Source organism: Acanthopagrus latus, chromosome 12 (assembly GCF_904848185.1).
Source record: "Acanthopagrus latus isolate v.2019 chromosome 12, fAcaLat1.1, whole genome shotgun sequence".
Lineage (NCBI taxonomy): Eukaryota > Metazoa > Chordata > Actinopteri > Spariformes > Sparidae > Acanthopagrus > Acanthopagrus latus.
In genome coordinates, this window is record NC_051050.1 from 21689859 (window position 1) to 21707418 (window position 17560).

A 17560-nucleotide genomic window follows, 5' to 3' on the forward strand; every position below is an offset into this window, starting at 1 on the left:
GAGGGAGGGGAGGAGGGGGAAGCAAAGAGAGAGAGAGAGAGAGAGAGAGAGGTGCCTTTTTGAGATTTCATGTTCTCCTCCAGCCCCCACAGTTTGCAGATAAAGGTTGCCGTTGCCAAGGTGACTTGACAGAGAAAGGGAAAGTATCTGGCTGTGTTTCGCCTGTTCTTGTGCAGCAAGCTCAGAAGCCAGAGGCACAGATAAGATGATTTCAGTCCCTCCTCCACAGAACAAAAGCCGTACGCATGATATACTGCCTTAAATACCTCAGGACACTTTGTGTGCTACTGCTGCTGCTGTGTTCACTCCAAAGCTGCCTAAATATGTGAAACATGCAGTAATGAGAGGAAAAAAAGCACTCTCTCCTCTCTCTCCCCCCCACCTCCGAAATCCGTGTCGCATTGTAACACAGAAGACACAAGGCGTTTACAGTCAAGAGGAAAAAACTCTTATGTTTATTAGCCATGAATTTCACATTGTGAAAAAAATCACATGTACAAAATAATGCCATTAAAAAATAGAAATTAAAACTCTTACATGACAAAAAGAAAAAGAAAAAGATGAAATTGATGCGCACACACAGACAGCAATCTTTTTTCTTTTTTCTTTTTTTTTTTTCATTCTGTCTCATTTACATCGTTACGTGAAGCGGGACACTGGACTGGATTTCCAGATAAAACAAGAGGACAGGGGCAGGAGTAGAAATGGGAAATGCCACTCAGCAATTAGGCGCAAATTGAAGGGGCATTCAGTGCTCGCTGTTGCCGGGGAGACTTGGATTCTATGGGACAGAAACGCTGTTGTCTGATTGGTTGGGGGGCCACGGGCTCTGTGCTCGGTGGTCGGAGGAGGTCAACACTATGGAGCCACAAGGGTCTCCATTGAAGTCTTGAAACTGCCAATAAAAAAGATGGACTGTGTGTGTGTGTGTGTGTGTGTGTGTGGCTGTAAGAAGAAGTTTACAGAGCGGTTTCGCCAATTTCTACCCCCACGGATTTGATCTTTTGTTGTTTGTTTATTTTTCATGAAACCACGAGGACGGATGTTTTTGGAAAGAAAAAGAGAATATATATATATACACACATGTAACACCGAAACATTACCTCTTACATTGAAGTTCAATGATTACCATTAATATTCAATTGCAAAAACGTCAATGTTCAGGTCACCGAGACGGACGCACGGACAAAAAAACAAAACAAAAAAACACCTATCAGAGTTACGAAGTACGCAAGTGTTTTAAGACATTCTCTCTTTTTGGTCTTTTAGATTTTTTCTTTTCCTTTCTCTTTTATCTGAATGCTCGTCGTTGACACTATGGTGAAAAAGCACTGCGGTGTCTGCCCTTTTTTTCAATTTTATTTTCAATGCACAGCTTACTGGATTCAACTCTACTCTCGACCCAGCGGTGGTGAAGAAAGACCGTTGGTTATCGACCCCCGAGGAACCGAGTTAGCACATGTGACGGTTCCCCCAGCTGCCCCCCCGAGGACAGCTGCGAAGACATTCCTAACCATGTCAGGGTTACTCAGCGACCTCCCCAACAGTTACTAGGTCACAAACTGCATCGCTCTTATCAGCTTTATGGTTCCTATATCTTCTTGTTTTGTTGGAACAGGGTGATTTAAGACAGGTTTGGACCCAGGTCGGAGCTGAAAGAGAATTTATAAGAAGCAAAAATTTAAATTTCTTTCAACTCCCTCTCGACCCCGTGGCCTAAACTGCGTCCACCACCAAGTAATCCGAGCCATTCTTCCTGAAAAACCCCCGGGAGAGGTGCACCTCTGTCTCTTTTTTTTTCTTTTTTTTTTTTAAAAAGAACAAGCTCCTCCTGGGAAAAAGACTGAACTGTGCAAAATGCAGCCCGACTGAGATCAAATTAAAAAAAAAACACAAAAAAAAAACACAACACCTGGCCATGCACGACACAACCGGAAACAAACATACATTCACATAAGAATGCAGGCAGAGTAAAAGTAAATAAATAGGATTAAACATATTAATCATAACACAGTAAATCCTTGTCATATAAATTAAGACTACATTGCAGCGAGTTTTTAACAAGAAAACTGATTGATTCTCAGTTTTAGGTTAAGGTGACAAGATTTCCTGCGACCACAGAGAAGAGTTCATGCCAGTTTTACTGAATCACTATGAGTGGACATGCTCTAGAAAGGGTTCAGCTATGACTCAGCGAGCGAGCCGCGGCTTTTTTTTTTTCGTTTTTTTCTTTTTTCTTTTACTAGAATAACAGAAAGCACAGCCGGTCTCTTACAGCATTAAGTGTACAGCTGAATTGCGACAGCATCCGAATACCGCGTACAGGTGGGTTAGTTAAAACCGGCGCTCGGCGAAGGGAGGAGGGCGTTAATGCGTAGCTGCAAAACAGCAAACATGTAGGGTCGCGACCTTGGACCCCCCCAAACGCCACGCACAGAAAAACCTCAGTCCTCCTCAACCTCAGCTGGTGTTGGTCGTCAACACCTCGTGGGCTCGCGAGTGACAGCAAAACTGCCAAAGCCTTCATAAGAGGAAACACTCGACAGTTCTGTGTGGGAGCACGTCTTTGAAAGAAGAAGAAGAAAAAGATAGCAGGGGTCAAACAGAAGAGCCTGTCAGAGGAGAGAAGGGGGAGGATTGCTCCTTCATTGTGCCTTTTTTTATATATATATATATATATAAATCAGCTATACTCAGTCAATCTGAGCTGCGTTCGGTTTCGTCAGCACGCCCAATCATCGCATTCTCCCTCCCTCCCTCGGTCTAAATAGAAACATCCATCATGCTATACATTGCAGTCTCAATGAAATTAACTTTTTTTTTTGTTTTTCTTCTTGTTTATCATAGAGAGAAAGAAAAAAAAACATCAATACAAATCCTCACAAGCCTGTGACGTCAACACGGAGGGGGAAAATGCGGGTTTGCATCGTCGTATGGCGGCATGAAAGCACTTGAACGCCACGCGTACACAAGGGTTGGGAGTCCGTGCCTCACATGACAAGCGGCGGGTTCTGTTTGGTTTGTTTTTTTGCGTGACTGACTGCTGCTGCGTGTCTCAGCTTCCTTCTCAGAAACAAGAGGCGACAATCATTCCAGCGAAAGTGTCCGGCCGTACGTGTTTCCTGGCTCCGCGTCGCTTGCGACATCGAGATGAATGCGGGTGTCTGTACATCGCTGCTCAGTGTCTCTTTTCGGGGAGGAAGATGACGTGTGCTTCTTCACAGTTGGGAGTCCAGTAGATGATGCAAAAACAGGGATATCTGAAGGAAGACAGAGGAGAATCATGTTCAACGGGCTGATAAGACAAAAACACTCGACAGTTTAAAGGTGACTTTTTAATTCAAAGCTTAGAATAACAGCCGGCACATCAAGAACAACAAGGCAAAGGCTTTCCTGGAAAGATATATGGACAGATGGATGAAGTATAACCAACACCTGTACAATGTTACAGTGTTGATATTTAGCTCAACTGCATTGTATTTACTCCTTCTTCCTCAAAAAGAGATACTGTATTACTATTCACTGTGAAACTACTGCTGATGCAGCCATTGTACACAGTATATCCTGCTAGACTCATAGACTTGGTGAGTCCGCCCACTCTGTTTCTTTAGCCTACAGTCTGGCTGTCGTCAAGCTTCTCCTCTCCCCCACAGCCTACTACACTTCTTCACATCTGAGCGTGTTTTACTCTCAGAATTTCACTCTGGCCCTTTCCATTTTTAAAGCTATTACTTAATATGTACTTATGTATGAGGCACAGATGGTTACAGGCTTGGCAGCCCTCTGTCTCTGCTTCCAATGTGAATGCAATGTGATCAGCTGGCTCTGTTTGGAGATCTATGGCTCTTCTTCTTTCCCTTCCCTGTTTATTATAGATTAGCAAAAACCCAAATAGGACTTTCTACTCGCGCGTTAGCATGGGAGATGTGTTGCTGCTGCTGATCAATGTACTTGAAATCCAAAAAGACTAGCAAAGCATTGGATTCCAGTTAGCATGTTAGCATTTACAGAAATACATACATGAATTTACTCATCAGTGTAGCCTAGCTTTAGCAGCAGAGTGTGCATGCTAGCTCTGACTTTTGGGGCATTATTGCTCAAGATTTAGATTGATGATTCTCTCATATCCGTCAGCTAAAAACATGATCCAAAAGCTGGTTAACTAAGCATAAAGGCAGGACACTGTGGTTTGATTTGGTGCTATGACGCATGACAGGAACAGAAACCTCCTTGAGTGTAGCTAAGCTAACTGGCTGTGGACTGTAGCTTCAATTTTAGCCCATAACTCTGTTCGCTTGGCTACCCGTACCTCACTCAATAAAACATTAGATCAACTGTTCCACTACTGGAGCATTCAAGCTACATGCTAGCTCTGACTTTGGTTAGGCTACATCTTGCAAAAGCAAGTATATTTTAGGGAATATTTAGACATTTGTAGATGTTGTTGCAGAGAGTCTGATGAAAGGATTGATTTCCACTCTTAGGTTTGTGAAATAAATACAAAGCTAACTCCTACGTTGGGTTAATTTAGCTGGAAAAAGGGGAAAACAACTAGCTAGCTAGCTAGTCAGCTCTGTCCAATACCAGCAACTCTAACGCTCACTAATCAAAACTTAATATATTGTTTCTTTACTTTGACAAAAACCACAGTGTAAAGACATCACATTGTGGTTTTATGGGAGGTTTTGCCCCCAGAAAACTTCTTGGGAGCGCAGCTAAGCTAACTGTTAACGGCTGCTGGCTGCAGCTTCTCGGGCTATTTAGCCTAAAGAAATGAGTCAACTTGATCTTCTCAACTTACTCTTAGCTGGAGAGTAAATAGACCTAAGCGTCTCACCCGAAATGTCAAATGATTCCTTTTACATAGTGCACATATAGCCAACACCATGCTTCCTCCATTTAAACTCCCACACTGCTATGGGATTTGGAAGCCGGATGAAGCGGATCAGGTTACTTCAGACTAAACTGTATGTAGACTCTGACTCATTTGTTGAGATGATACATTCTTGTGTTTAGTCATGGTCATATTCCTGGTTTACCTGGAAAACATAGTCAAGCTTGAAATGGTGACACAATATACCATAAACGTGACCCTTTCCTGGCTTAAACGCTGCATCTCAGCTCCATCAATTAGACCTTTCTTGCTGAGAAAACTGAGAATTGTTTGGTTGTTATCAAATCCTCAAAACTTCTGCTAGTGCAAATAACTTCTTGATACATAAAACAACCTGGAAAGATAGCAAGGAAGTCAAAAAAAATCCTGCATTTGTTAAAATGTCAGTACTATTCATCACTACTAAGAAAAAAAAAAAACTTTCTAAAAAGGAAGGAATCTCAGACAAGTTGAAATTGTTCCCCTGGGAAAAACCGAGAGAGAACTTTCTTTCTTCTCTCGCAGCTACAATCTCCTTCTGTGAGGTCTTACATACTTCCTTTCCCCTTTCATTCCTAAACAGTCAGCCCCTCTTTTCCGTTCCTCCACATTTTCGTCCTTTTCACGGCGTTCGGGGAGTAGACTTGTCAGTTGCCATGACAGGCAGGCGCACCAAAGAAAAAAAAACCCAACAAATTCTGTATTAAATTAGCAGTGGGATTATATCCTTCACTGAGCACTGTGTAGCATTGGCTTAGAGATAGTTAAAACCCCCTCAGTCCAGTCTCTCCTTTTCAGAGATGAGTCACTGGAAAGAAAGGGACAAATATTTCATCCCGTGGAGAGGAGGCACATCGCTGTATCGCAGCAGTGAAGCTGCTCCGAGCTGCTTCCTGGCATTATCATAACGGGGTGGGGGGGGACTCTGCTGTGCTGGACAGCTGGGGAGTCACTCTCTCCTTCGCTTTCTCAGGAGCTGACGGCCTACAGCCATTTCAACAATTACACTGCCTGCCTGCCCGCCCGGGTATGTGTGGGACCATCGGTAAAGGGTATATGTGATGTTATGCGATCGTGAGCCTGCAGCACTCAGAAAGATCAGGTTTGCCAGCTGACTACACATGCTCCACATACGTCTGACCTGTTTACCATCACTGTGGGGAGAGCGGGGTTAGAACGAGGCCAAGAAGACGTAGATGGTAGGCAGAGGAGACTGTCGAGTTCAACAGTAAATTGTCAGAGCGAGAACATCAAGGGTGATGTGTGTCTGACTGAGCTGGGTGGGTCGGGGGTGGGAGGTTGGGAAGGTGGGGGAGGGAGGGCTGACGCTATCTAGCCCTCCAACTCTCCCTCCTTACTTCCATCGCTGCCACTTCTCTCAGTCACCTCTACTTGTAACTGATGATGAATGGTTTCCGACGCCGCGTGAGTCGCCGGGCTGCCTCCCTCTCAACCCAGCGTAAAGACCATAACCTCATCAAAGGAAAGGCGACTGAGAGTGGATTATACTCGCCAGGGTGTTGTAGCCTGCTGGTGTGTGGCTTGTCTAATTGGCAGACCCCCGTTCTCCTCTTAGAGGGATTTCCCCCGCAGGAGCAATAAAAGTATCCTATTCTCTTTCAATTACCCTCTCTGTCCTTCGGCCCATCCCCACAGCCACATAACTCACTTAACCAACACACACAAGCTTCCTATCGATGCCCCCCAGCGGTCCACTCTCCCGCCCCTGGAGCTCCATCTCTTCTCCTTTATTCAAGTTTATAATCTTAACAGGGAAGTAGCGGTGCAGCGCTCCCCTCAACAACTTTAGCAGATGGGGACTTGTATGAAAATGTGTCAAACAAACAACCCCAAAAACTCATGAATGGCTACTCGATCAGAGTCCCCTCTCAAATCCTCTCGGTATGAAGCCATTTTATGTTATTTTTGGTTATTCTTTTACATTTTTAAACAAGTCTCCATCTACTTCAGTTATTTAGGAGAGTGCTGTTTAACTGTGAAGCTCCAGAAATGCTTTGTGGACCACAAAACCTCACCTGACTTTCCATCGGCACACAATAGACTAAGGCTGAATCATCGTTTTTGGGTGAACTGTTCCTTTAAGTTGCATAATTGTTTTTTGAAACTTTGCCTTTATTTCAATATAAAGGAATTACAGGGAAAGGAAAGGAAATTAACTGAGAATCATGTTTCATCTAGCCCTCATCTGGTGGTCTGCTTCACAAATCCCTGAATGGACTGAGCACTGATTAATTTATATAAATATATTATAAATTACACCAAAAATGCAACTGAATCAATGTTTTACTGATGGGTAGAGGTAAAGAGTCCCCCACTGACATTTCCCCTCCTGTTGAACTCACTGTGAACAGTTCAAAAACTCAATATTGATGCAGCAGAGCCGGAGATTACTTCAGAGATGTCTCATTTTTCTTTCTTGTTAAAGCCTAGTACATTATGCACAATGCAACCCGACTGCCAACAGTTGAAGTCAAAGATTTCTGGTGTGTGTTATGCTAATGTAGCCTTGAGCCGCTGGCCTCAAACCGAGACGAAGAGCAGCTACAGAGGTCAGATGGGCTCACTTCTCTCTACCTCCACACCCCCAGATGTCTTTTCCTTTCTTTTTTTTTTCTCAAATGTACAGTCTTCAGACCCAGCAGATACTGACTCAAGATGTATCACTTGAGGCAATTTATCACAAAACATATGCAGTAGTGCTCCCAAGGACCTATAAACAGATTTTGAGGTGAAAAATTGCCTCCTGTCAGACACACAAAGACACCTGAGAGATCAAACTCACCTCAGGGAAAGGTTGCAGGTTGAAGGTTTTGGGTCTCAGGCAGGCAGATGTTTCCAGGTACTGACGAAAGCAGTGGGAATGAGCGAGTATGGCACAGTAGTGATGCTGTTCCAAGCATCCAAGGTGGGGTCATAGCAGTCCAAGGTTTTACAGCGCTGCGTGCCAAAGTACCCACCCACCACATACAATTTGTTCCCTGACGCCACAGCCTGGCAGCTCATCCGCTTGGCTGTCACGTCGCCCACTTTAGTCCACTGGTAAGTCTCACTGCTGAATTTATAAGCAGAGCACGCTGAGAACTCTGTGTCCCCGCCCATGACAAAGATCTGGTTTCCCAGCACGGCGGCGGCTGTGTAGCGCCACGGCTGCGGGCAGGACGCCGGCACAGTCCATCGGTTCTCCTGCGGGTCGTAGCACTGCACCTTGGGTAGCTTGTCGTGTGTGACGCTGGTTCCTCCGAAAGCAAAGAGCTTGAGTTTGACGCTGACGACCGCTGCGTTGCTAACACCCTCTCTCAAAGGAGCTACCATGGTCCATTTGTTTGCCACCGGGTCAAACTGCTCCACCTGTTTGAGTGATACAGAAGGGGAGGCCGGGAGGCAGCCAGTTGCTGCGGTGTGACCTCCGACCACGTAGAGGCAGTGCTTCAGCTCTGCAGAGCCATGACCAAACCTGGCAATGAGCATGGGCGCTGCCTTTGACCATTCTTCGTGGACGGTGTCGTAGACCCATACATCTTTGGACACACCATTTTCTGAGCCTCTTCCGCCAGTGATGTACACCTTGCAGCCGATGGCGCAGGCACTGAACTCCTTCCTGGGGCTGGGAATGTCAGCCTTGGGGATGATCTCTTTGGCTTTCTGGTCCACCAGGTACAATTTATCACACATGAAAGTCTGCCCGCCCAGGAGAAAGAGGGCATGGCTGGTTTTCCTTGGTCGTGCACACGGGCTGTTGACGACGCCATCGTTCTGCAGGATCTTCAGCTTGCATCGGATAGCCTCATCCACCAGCTCCTTGCTCTTGGCCTGGGCGTTGATCAGCTCCTCTGTAGACACGTTCTCCATGAGAAAGATGGCAGGCAGCAGCGCCAGGCGAACCGTTCTCAGGAGCTCTGGAAGGTGGCAGTGCCTCTTTTCCAGGTCGTAGTTGATCCAGTTGAGTGCCGCTTCATAAACCAGTCTCTCGTCTTCTGTCTCAAGCTCCTCGTGTGACAAAAGCTGCACCACCATATCTTTGGGCAGTTGGAGGAAGTCCTCCGTCTTGCAAATAGCGGGAAAGTTGCTGAGGCACATGCCCCAGGAGAGCTCTGACAGCTTGGTGCACTGGTGGGCGTCAGACAACAACAGCATGCCGAGGCAGTTGGACGGGTGAAGGTTTCTCTCTAGGAATTCGGCACAGGCATCCCGGATGTCCTGAAACTCCAGCATGTCCCCAGCCTCTAGCAGCGACTCCGCATTCTCCTCATTGATGACCACACGTGACGAGTAGGCGTAATCCAGCAGGAGCTCTAAAACCTCCGGATGGATGGAGTCACGGAAGTCGACCTCACTGGCCTGGCTCTCCCTCAGCCCACCGCTGAACATGGCCTCAAAGTATCGGCTGCAGGCCGCCAGCACGGCGCGATGGCAGGGGAAGGATCGGCTCCCGGCATGAAGCAGGACGTCCGTGAAAAGCCGCTGCTGCCGGAGTGAGTTGAGGTGCATGAGGACACTGTCGGCATAGGAGGACTTGTGGAACAGGTAGATGTTCATAGAGCCGGTGCTGGCTCTTGATTTCCGGTTCTCATGGACGCACACGGACATTTTCATTGAATCCTGGAAAAGACAAGAAAAGACAAAGACAGAGCCCTCGTTAATGCATTTCATTTTCTCAAGTGAGTTTAGATTAAATTCGAAGCAACTTTCTGGTCATGATATGTGCGTTTACACAGCATAAACAACAAAATCAGATCATTTGAGAGTTCTGAGAATTGATCTTCTATCATTCGATCTCAGTCTGAATTCACTGAAGGTCTCCACTCCTCCATGCTCCTCTTCCAAAGATATTAACTTCTGCACACTACTATCTTCTATTACCTTCACATTTGTCACTTTGTCCACTAATTTTGAAGTTAGATGCAAAACATGCAGGAGAGACTTGTAGGTTTATATGCCAAAGCAGTGTGTAATCACTGTAAATCAGCCGAAATTATGTTGTTTATCAGAGAGACTAGACTGTTTGTCTGTAAGATTAGTCATGAGAAAGCAGACTGCGGGAGTTTCAGCAGCTTCCAATCAAGTATTAAAGTCTTCCTTAATTTTTCCTTATTAAATATTCTCAGCCCCAACTATTTTATATGCACACTGTGACGTCTAAATAATGCATTTTGCAACCGTGACATGATGACTAATGTGTATTTTTTTGGAAAGAGTATTTGCAATCCTCCTCTAGAGTTAGGGAGACAAGGGATGCAGTGATTGCGAGTTGCAAAACAGCATACGTTTGGGAGTTATGAAGGTCAAGTAGATAACAATTGTGTTCTCGCAGAGACTAGAGGGCTTTTCCGCTTTTGGCTCCAAGCAGTACTAATCCCCCCTCTTTTGGAGATACCATGATTTACAAGTAAGTCCCTTTGCAGAGCTCTTTAAGAAAAGAGGAAAAGAAAGAGACAGCAGGACTCTTTTTAAGCCCTCTGAGAAATGCACCGAATGTACTCCACTCCCCCTCCAGAAAGTCGCAGCTCCCATCTTCGCTGTCCTTGCTCTGTCCTCGCTCCAAGCTCACATTTATTCCACCCAATTTCCGGACGTGTCAAGTGTCTCGTTCATTCTGTTTGTAGAGTCCCTGTGTGACCTAGTAAATCCACAGCTGTCAGATACTTCGACCGGACTTGCAGTCATTTTGAAGTTCTCTTCTAGGTCACCGCCGATGATTTTTTTGGAGTGACAGAACATTGCTCAATCTTAGGAGTAAACCTCAAAGCCCAATTATACAACCGAAAGCTGCTATTTAACATCTAAACAGGTATCAGCCAACAGTTGATGACAGCAATAATCCATCAGTTAAATCCTGAGATAACAACTTTTCAAGACAATGGAGAATGAAAACATCCATAAAATGTACTAAAACACTCTTGCAGATTGTCACAAACACAGTTAAAGACTTAAGTTAAAGACTCAGTGCAGAGCTCAGGGCTTTGAGGTGACTGAAAACATGACAAAGACGTTGTGTATTCATCTATGCTTTTATTTTGTAGGAGCTATGAATGCCAGCATATTTCTTTACTTATATTTATCCCTTTTAACTAACTGATGCCAAGAGAATAACTGATTATTACTGGACAAGATAACATTTCAAATTTTTGTCTTTTAACTTCATCATATCCTGTGGTTTATGAACACTGCAGGGTAAGAAGGGTTAAGATGAAGTGAAGGAAGATGGAGTATTTTTCTTTTTCCCTCTCTCCAATTTCACCGATACCAACAAAAACCCAATAGAATGAACCGTGCATCCCCTCTACAGGTGACCTGATTCTCAAAAGAGCGATTTTTAGGTAAACCACCACTTCAAAACTTCCAAGTTCAAAAGTTTCCAGGTGTTGTCAGCGGCTCCTCTGTGAAGCAGCTGCAGAGCGGAGCGGACAGTTCCCATTTTCCTTCAGTTGCATCATCTGCTCCAAAAATCCTCAGAATGCCGTCTTATGAATAGACAATGGGGCGTGAACCCTGCACATACAAATCAAAGTCCAGCGGGGCTTTCCGGCGAGTAGCGTTTTATTCACACCTTCAGCTTCAACAGAACTGTATTGTTCCCGGTCATACGTTCCAGGGTTATGATTAAATTCCAGTTAAACCAACTCCCCAGACCAGCTGCTCTACGTAATGTTTTTTTTTTTATTTTATTTTCACCCAGGCTGTTTCGTGGCAGCTGTCAACGGAGAAAACACGACCTGGAGCATGTGCAGCTTAAAATATTCTTTGTGCACAACTGTGTATATTTGTTTTCAGCCGATATGATGGCAGGCGCTTCAAGTTGTTTGGCCAAGCTAGCAGCACGCCTCTGGGGATGGCACCGTCAGTCACGACTCCTGTTTGGTTCAGACTTGTCTGACGATGTCACCAACTACTGCATGGATTGTTATGAAATTTGGTTTAGGACATTCATGGTGCCCAGAGGATGATATCTACTGACTTGTAACCGGTAATCCCCTCAGAAGTTTTGGATTGTTTAACATGTAATTTCATGCTCTTTTGAGGAATTGTAATAACTTTGTTTAGAATTTCAATTTGTACTTTATCATGACCAAATACCTGCAAAATTAATGGAATAGAGACCACTTTTTCAGTGATCAGCAAATGTTAGCATGCTAACATGCGATACTAAAATTGTACACATTACACTTCCCAAAAGGATAAGTTAACTCCAGAAGGGAAATTTTGTCATTATCAACTCGCTTCAGCGTGTACGGAAAGTGTTGTGAAGTTTGTAGCATGCTCCAAAACATATGTGGACTTTTAAAACACAAAACTAAAATTGAAATGTCTCCATTTAGCTTGGCTGCCTTAATCCAAGTCTCCAGCAGCCATCGATTTGAAAAGACGTTACACCAGAATCTTTACTGTAATTGCAAAGCTAAAAGTGTTAGCATGCAGCCTGTCATAAGTCGATGCACAAGCTCAACCAAGGGTGTAAATTATTTATTTTCCAATCAATCAATTAGGGACCTTGTAGACTTAGATTAAGCCGTTTGGATCCATTTTATGTTGTTGTTTTAACATGGATGCTAGCCTACAACGCTGTTTTGCCGCGGACTCCCTGAAATGTTTGGAGGACTACAAAACTTCAACTTTTAGCATTAGCATTGACTAGCATTAACTCAAAACAGCACTCAGTACAGTTGTTATTCCAATGCCGAAGACTTCACAAAGAAATATCTGGTTTAATATTGACACTGAATGACTCATAAATGTGCCACGCTTGAATAAACAAGTATAAGCAGCCTGCAGAGATTTAAAACTATAGCGAATGTTCCACAGGTGTCCTCACCGCTCTCAGGTACACTCTCGCCTAAGTGAGGAATGTAATCCATTTAAAAAGTCATATTTCACAATAATTATAAGCGGCACGAAATTATTTATCACGACTTGATGACACACAGAACCAACCGCAACCTTGGCTCGACGGGATTTATTGCATTCCAGCGCTGCCAAAAACTGGCAACCCATCATCCTCTGGCCTCTGGCTCCGCTATAATGAGAATATCCTAACCTGCTCTCTCACCTGCACGCCAACCTGCCTCCCACACACACACACACACACACACACACACACGCATGTGTACAGATACCGCAGCACATGTTTTCTAATTAGAGGCTGCAAATGGCTTGATTTGAATAAGTGGTCCTAATAAATCAGGCACTTAATTGGAGAGGGTTTGTTTTTTGCGTGTACTCATAATTAGTACGTTATTAATTGTAACCCTGAGTGAGTGCGAGGTCCGAGGCAGGAGAACACTTTGATTAATCAGAACAGGGACTAAAATGATTGAGAACAAGTCAACAGTCATGTTTATGCTCCAAAGAGAGATGGAGGACAGCTCTGCCTCACCTGAAATCACCATGGGAGTAAACATCATTGTCGCAGCCCTTTTATCTAACAATCTGTTGCCTGACTTCCAGAGAGTAATCATTTCCTCTCCGAGATGACTCACAAGAGCTGCTTTCTCATCTCGATAATGGCACGGCACGACAGAGCCGAGTTCTCAGAAATGCCAAATATTTTTGCTCCGTTGTCCAAATAAAATTTTGCGCCAAGAGGTTTAAAATGTCTCGGCTTTCTACTTATCTCCTCGACCGTTTGTGCTCGTTATAATTTCAGGTTTTCTCTCTTAATTTCAAAATCTTGACAATCACAGCCTGCGTGCTGCTTTTTCCCCCATTAAATTACACACCGCCTCGTACAGTCGCCGGAGGTGTTTTTTTTGCTTGTTTTAATCTGAGTTTTTGCATTTTTTATCAAACAAACTTTCTCGCTGGGTGAGTGAGCTCGCACGTTACAGTTGGGAGCAGAACAAAGAGAGGAGCAGTAAAACAGATATTTAAATCATTTGCATATTAAAGGATAAAGCCTGGACTACCAACTAAAGCCTGCACGTCCTGAAAACCCTTTACTTGTGATTTAAATGGAAATGTGTGCTTTGCTTCAACTCTCCAGTGGGAAGTTTGTATTATTATTCAATGCAAAACCTACAGAATCAAACAGAAACTTGGGTTTAAAAACATATTCTCTTTCATGGAAGTTGTGCTCCTTTGTGTTCCCCTTGATCACAAACATCAACACCTCTTCAGACTGGATATTAACCCAACACGTGTAAATGCAGATTATTGCGGGGGGGTCAGATTACTGCAACCCCCATATATCCACTCAAATCTGATTATTGCTTTAACCTAGTTGCTGACAGTAAACAAGCTGCTGTGAAACTCTTTGACTGCCTGTCAGGCACAGATTGACGTCAGGCGTCTCAAAACTTTATTTATCCATTAATCAAATTGGCTCATTTATTCATTATTTCCAATCATAAGACAAATACCAAACATTCTCTGATTCCAGCCTCTCAAACGTGAATCTTAGCTGCTGATATTGTTTGTAAGTGATTGTAAACTGGAAATCTTTGAATTTTGAGACTGTTAGTCAGCAAAACATGTGATTTGAAGACTCCACTTTAAACTTCTGGGAACTTTGATGGACATATGTCACTATTTTCTATCTCTTTATGGATCACATGATTACTCAGTTATTAGTTTATTACGTGAGCTCACTGAAACTATCGAATGAAAACATACGAGCAGAAATGTAAAAGTCTTGTGTTTCAGCACGAACCAACAGCGATCGATACGTCGACTGAGAAAAATAACCAATTGTTTTTGATAAGGGCAGAGAATAATGATTATTCTCATCGTCAAATATTTGTTGATAATTTTACTGATTAACTGATGAGACGTTTGATCTATAAAATGTCAGAAAATGGTCAAAATCCCAAGATTATGTAGAGGAAACAGAAAATATTCGCACTAAAGTAGCTGCAATCAGCAAATTCTGACTTTTATTTAAGCAAAAATAGTGAGAAAAAGCAACACGTTCTCTGCTTCGGCTTCTCAAATGTGAGAATTGGCTGCTTGCTGCTGGTTTATCAGACATGAGAAGTCAAATTTTTCACCAGTTTTAACATTTAACACCTGAAGGATCATAAAAAGTCATCAGTGGGTTCATTAATAAAAGCAGCTATTAATATCAATCACTGCTCTTGGTGTTATAATTGGCTGGTGGTCACTGACAGTAACTTGACGCCCAGACAGAATATTCCAGCAGCGTGACACTGAGATCCGCCTGGATGTCTGCGAGAGTTGTCATCCTCACCCCCCCCTTCACAAAGAGCAGATCCACAGGCACATAACCGGAAAGCACATACATGCCACACTCCACAAAAAAGAAGCGCACAGTGAGAAAAGAAAAGAGAGAGAAGGCATGCGAGCCTCTGCTCTCGCTCTGTATCCGAGCTGAGGCCCGGCTTTGGCTGCAGTCTGTTTTAAAATCATTGCCAGGTGTTCACAGTCAACCATGGACTCAGGAAGAGAGGGATGGGGAAGGGAGAGACTTCAAAAGTAAACACCACAGGCTCATATGGGCCGGCTCAGTACATCTGCCACTTGGAGGAAGAAAGGAGAGAAAAAAATGAAACAAAATGCAAAAAAAAACAAAACATGGAAGCTGTTGTTGATCTGCATCAATCTGCAACAGACTCAGATGTGTGTCTTCAAACCCAGCTGTGCCTACACATCTGGGCTTTTTATTCATTCATAACAACAACAAAAAACAAAAAAAATCACACCTTGTGCATGCATGGGTATGCACAGGAGCAAGACGCAAAGAGGAGAGCGCACAAAGGACCGAGAGGGAGCTGAGGAGGGGATGGCATGAAAATAACAAGAAAAAGAAGCAGGAGCGTCAACGTGCAGGAACAACAGTGATAACACAACACAGACACGAGCAGTGGAGGTCAACAAGAGTCTTTTGTGCATCAGCCTCTCTCTCTCTCTCTCTCTCTCTCTCTCTCTGCCACAGCCCCCGAGTTTTCCATCATCAGGTGATCAGACACAAAAACAACGGGGTGCAGCAGCTGTTGGAATTAAAACTACAGAAAAAAAAAATCTGTTTTATGAGCTATGATAAAAGGAAGGGTGAGGTTTTTTTTACCTCTTTGGGTGAAAGCAGGAGTTCAATCGTGTCCGCGGGATCCCTCGAACATGCCACTTCTGACAGAGCCACGATGCAGAAGCCTGCGCGCCCGGGGAGCGAAACAACTCCGTGGTTATTTCCCGAGAAGCTCACAGCGAGACGAGGCCGTTTTCTCCCTCAGATTACTGCGCTACAGCTGACTCTGGATCAGATCCCCCGAAGCAGAAGCTTTTATATATATATGAAACAGAATAAAGGGGGATTCGGTGTGTTAAAGAGGCTCGGAGGCGTTTCTCCTCCTGTGCTGCTCCGCTCCTGAGTGTCGCTCCTCCGCCTGCGCTCTCAGTCCTCTCTGGCTGGATCAATGGGTGTGTTTACAAAGAGAGGAGGGGGGAGGGAGAGGAGAGGGACAAGAGATGGAGAGAGGGGGGAGGACGCCTCCTCCTAGTGCAGGAAATGAAGTGAGACAGAGACTGTGTGCTAAGATGAGGAGGACTCATCGTCTCCAGGCACAAGTTTCCCCCACAAACGTGCAAACAGTTGATTTAAGTTAATGGATAGATATTTTTTGCACTGTTCCTTTAAGCCTCAACAAACTCCTCTTTGTTTTTTCAATCCTGAAGAAACAAACTGAATATACTGTTTTAACTTTGTTTATATGTGGCGGACCCTGCCACCTCTCTAGCCTCGACCGTATTTTCCTCTGAGAACAGCTCATTTGTTCAGTTACGGAAGAAGTAAATAAGCCTGAGTTTGCATCGTTACCTCACTGATATTGTAAATATTCCAATTGTGAGTTTGAATGTCTTTGTCAAAGTGCCCCTTTAAAGTTGTACTCACGATCACGAACCTTAAACCTCAACCAGACATCTGAAAAGTGAGCAGTCAAATAAATGTAGCAGAGAGAAAAATGGATATGAAGGGAAATAATCGAGTATCAGTCACCAGTTTTCAGATTAAGATTTACTTATGAACCATTTATAAAACATTAAAAATCGGCCTCATCCACAACATGTAGGTAACATTTGTGTCACTGAATCAATGATCGATTCCCAATCATGCTAAACTATCCATCTGTCTATTGAGTAAAAACCTGAATACAAAGCTTTTATCTGAAATGAAGTTATTTTCTTTCTGCAAATTACCACATCAGGTAGACTAGGCTTAAAAGTTTAAAAGTAGTGTTAAAGTGTCGTATCTGAATGCTTCTTTTGTAGTGTACATGTTCATTGTTGTAAAAGAAACTACAATATTAACACATCCTTAACAATCAAATTGTAAACAGTGACATGTAGAGTTGTTTCGCAGCAGTTTGCAACACATTTTAGTTGGTATAAATACCCAAATGAAAAATAATGCTAACACATGAGTAATTGTATTGTGTTGGGTTAGTTTTGACCCAGCACTTCTTACAGTGTGACTCCAGGATCAGGCTGCATTTGTTGTTTTAAAGCCAGTTTAATAAACATTGTTTTTAAAGCACAGCAGTGGATGAAATGTTCCTGCCGCTGATGCTTAGAGCCCGAGCCTGTTCCCCGGTGTGCACTGTGATCGCGGCCTGAGAGAAAGAAGTTAATGTTGTTTTTGTTTTGCTTTTGTGGCGTCACAACTCTGAAAACTGCACTAACATATAGAAAAACACCATGATGGTTTGGCTGAGTCACAGC

At 43.8% G+C, this 17560-nt stretch overlaps 1 protein-coding gene across 1 annotated transcript; it reads right to left on the reverse strand.

The window, feature by feature from the left end:
• Positions 1 to 425: 425 nt before the first annotated feature.
• On the reverse strand, positions 426 to 16249 carry enc1 (ectodermal-neural cortex 1). Its single transcript, XM_037118074.1, has 3 exons — positions 15912 to 16249; positions 7677 to 9493; positions 426 to 3260 (listed from the first exon to the last, which is right to left on the reverse strand). The coding sequence occupies exon 2, from the start codon at positions 9485 to 9487 to the stop codon at positions 7712 to 7714; it is 1776 nt and encodes a 591-aa protein (XP_036973969.1). The 5' UTR covers positions 9488 to 9493; positions 15912 to 16249; the 3' UTR covers positions 426 to 3260; positions 7677 to 7711.
• Positions 16250 to 17560: the final 1311 nt, after the last annotated feature.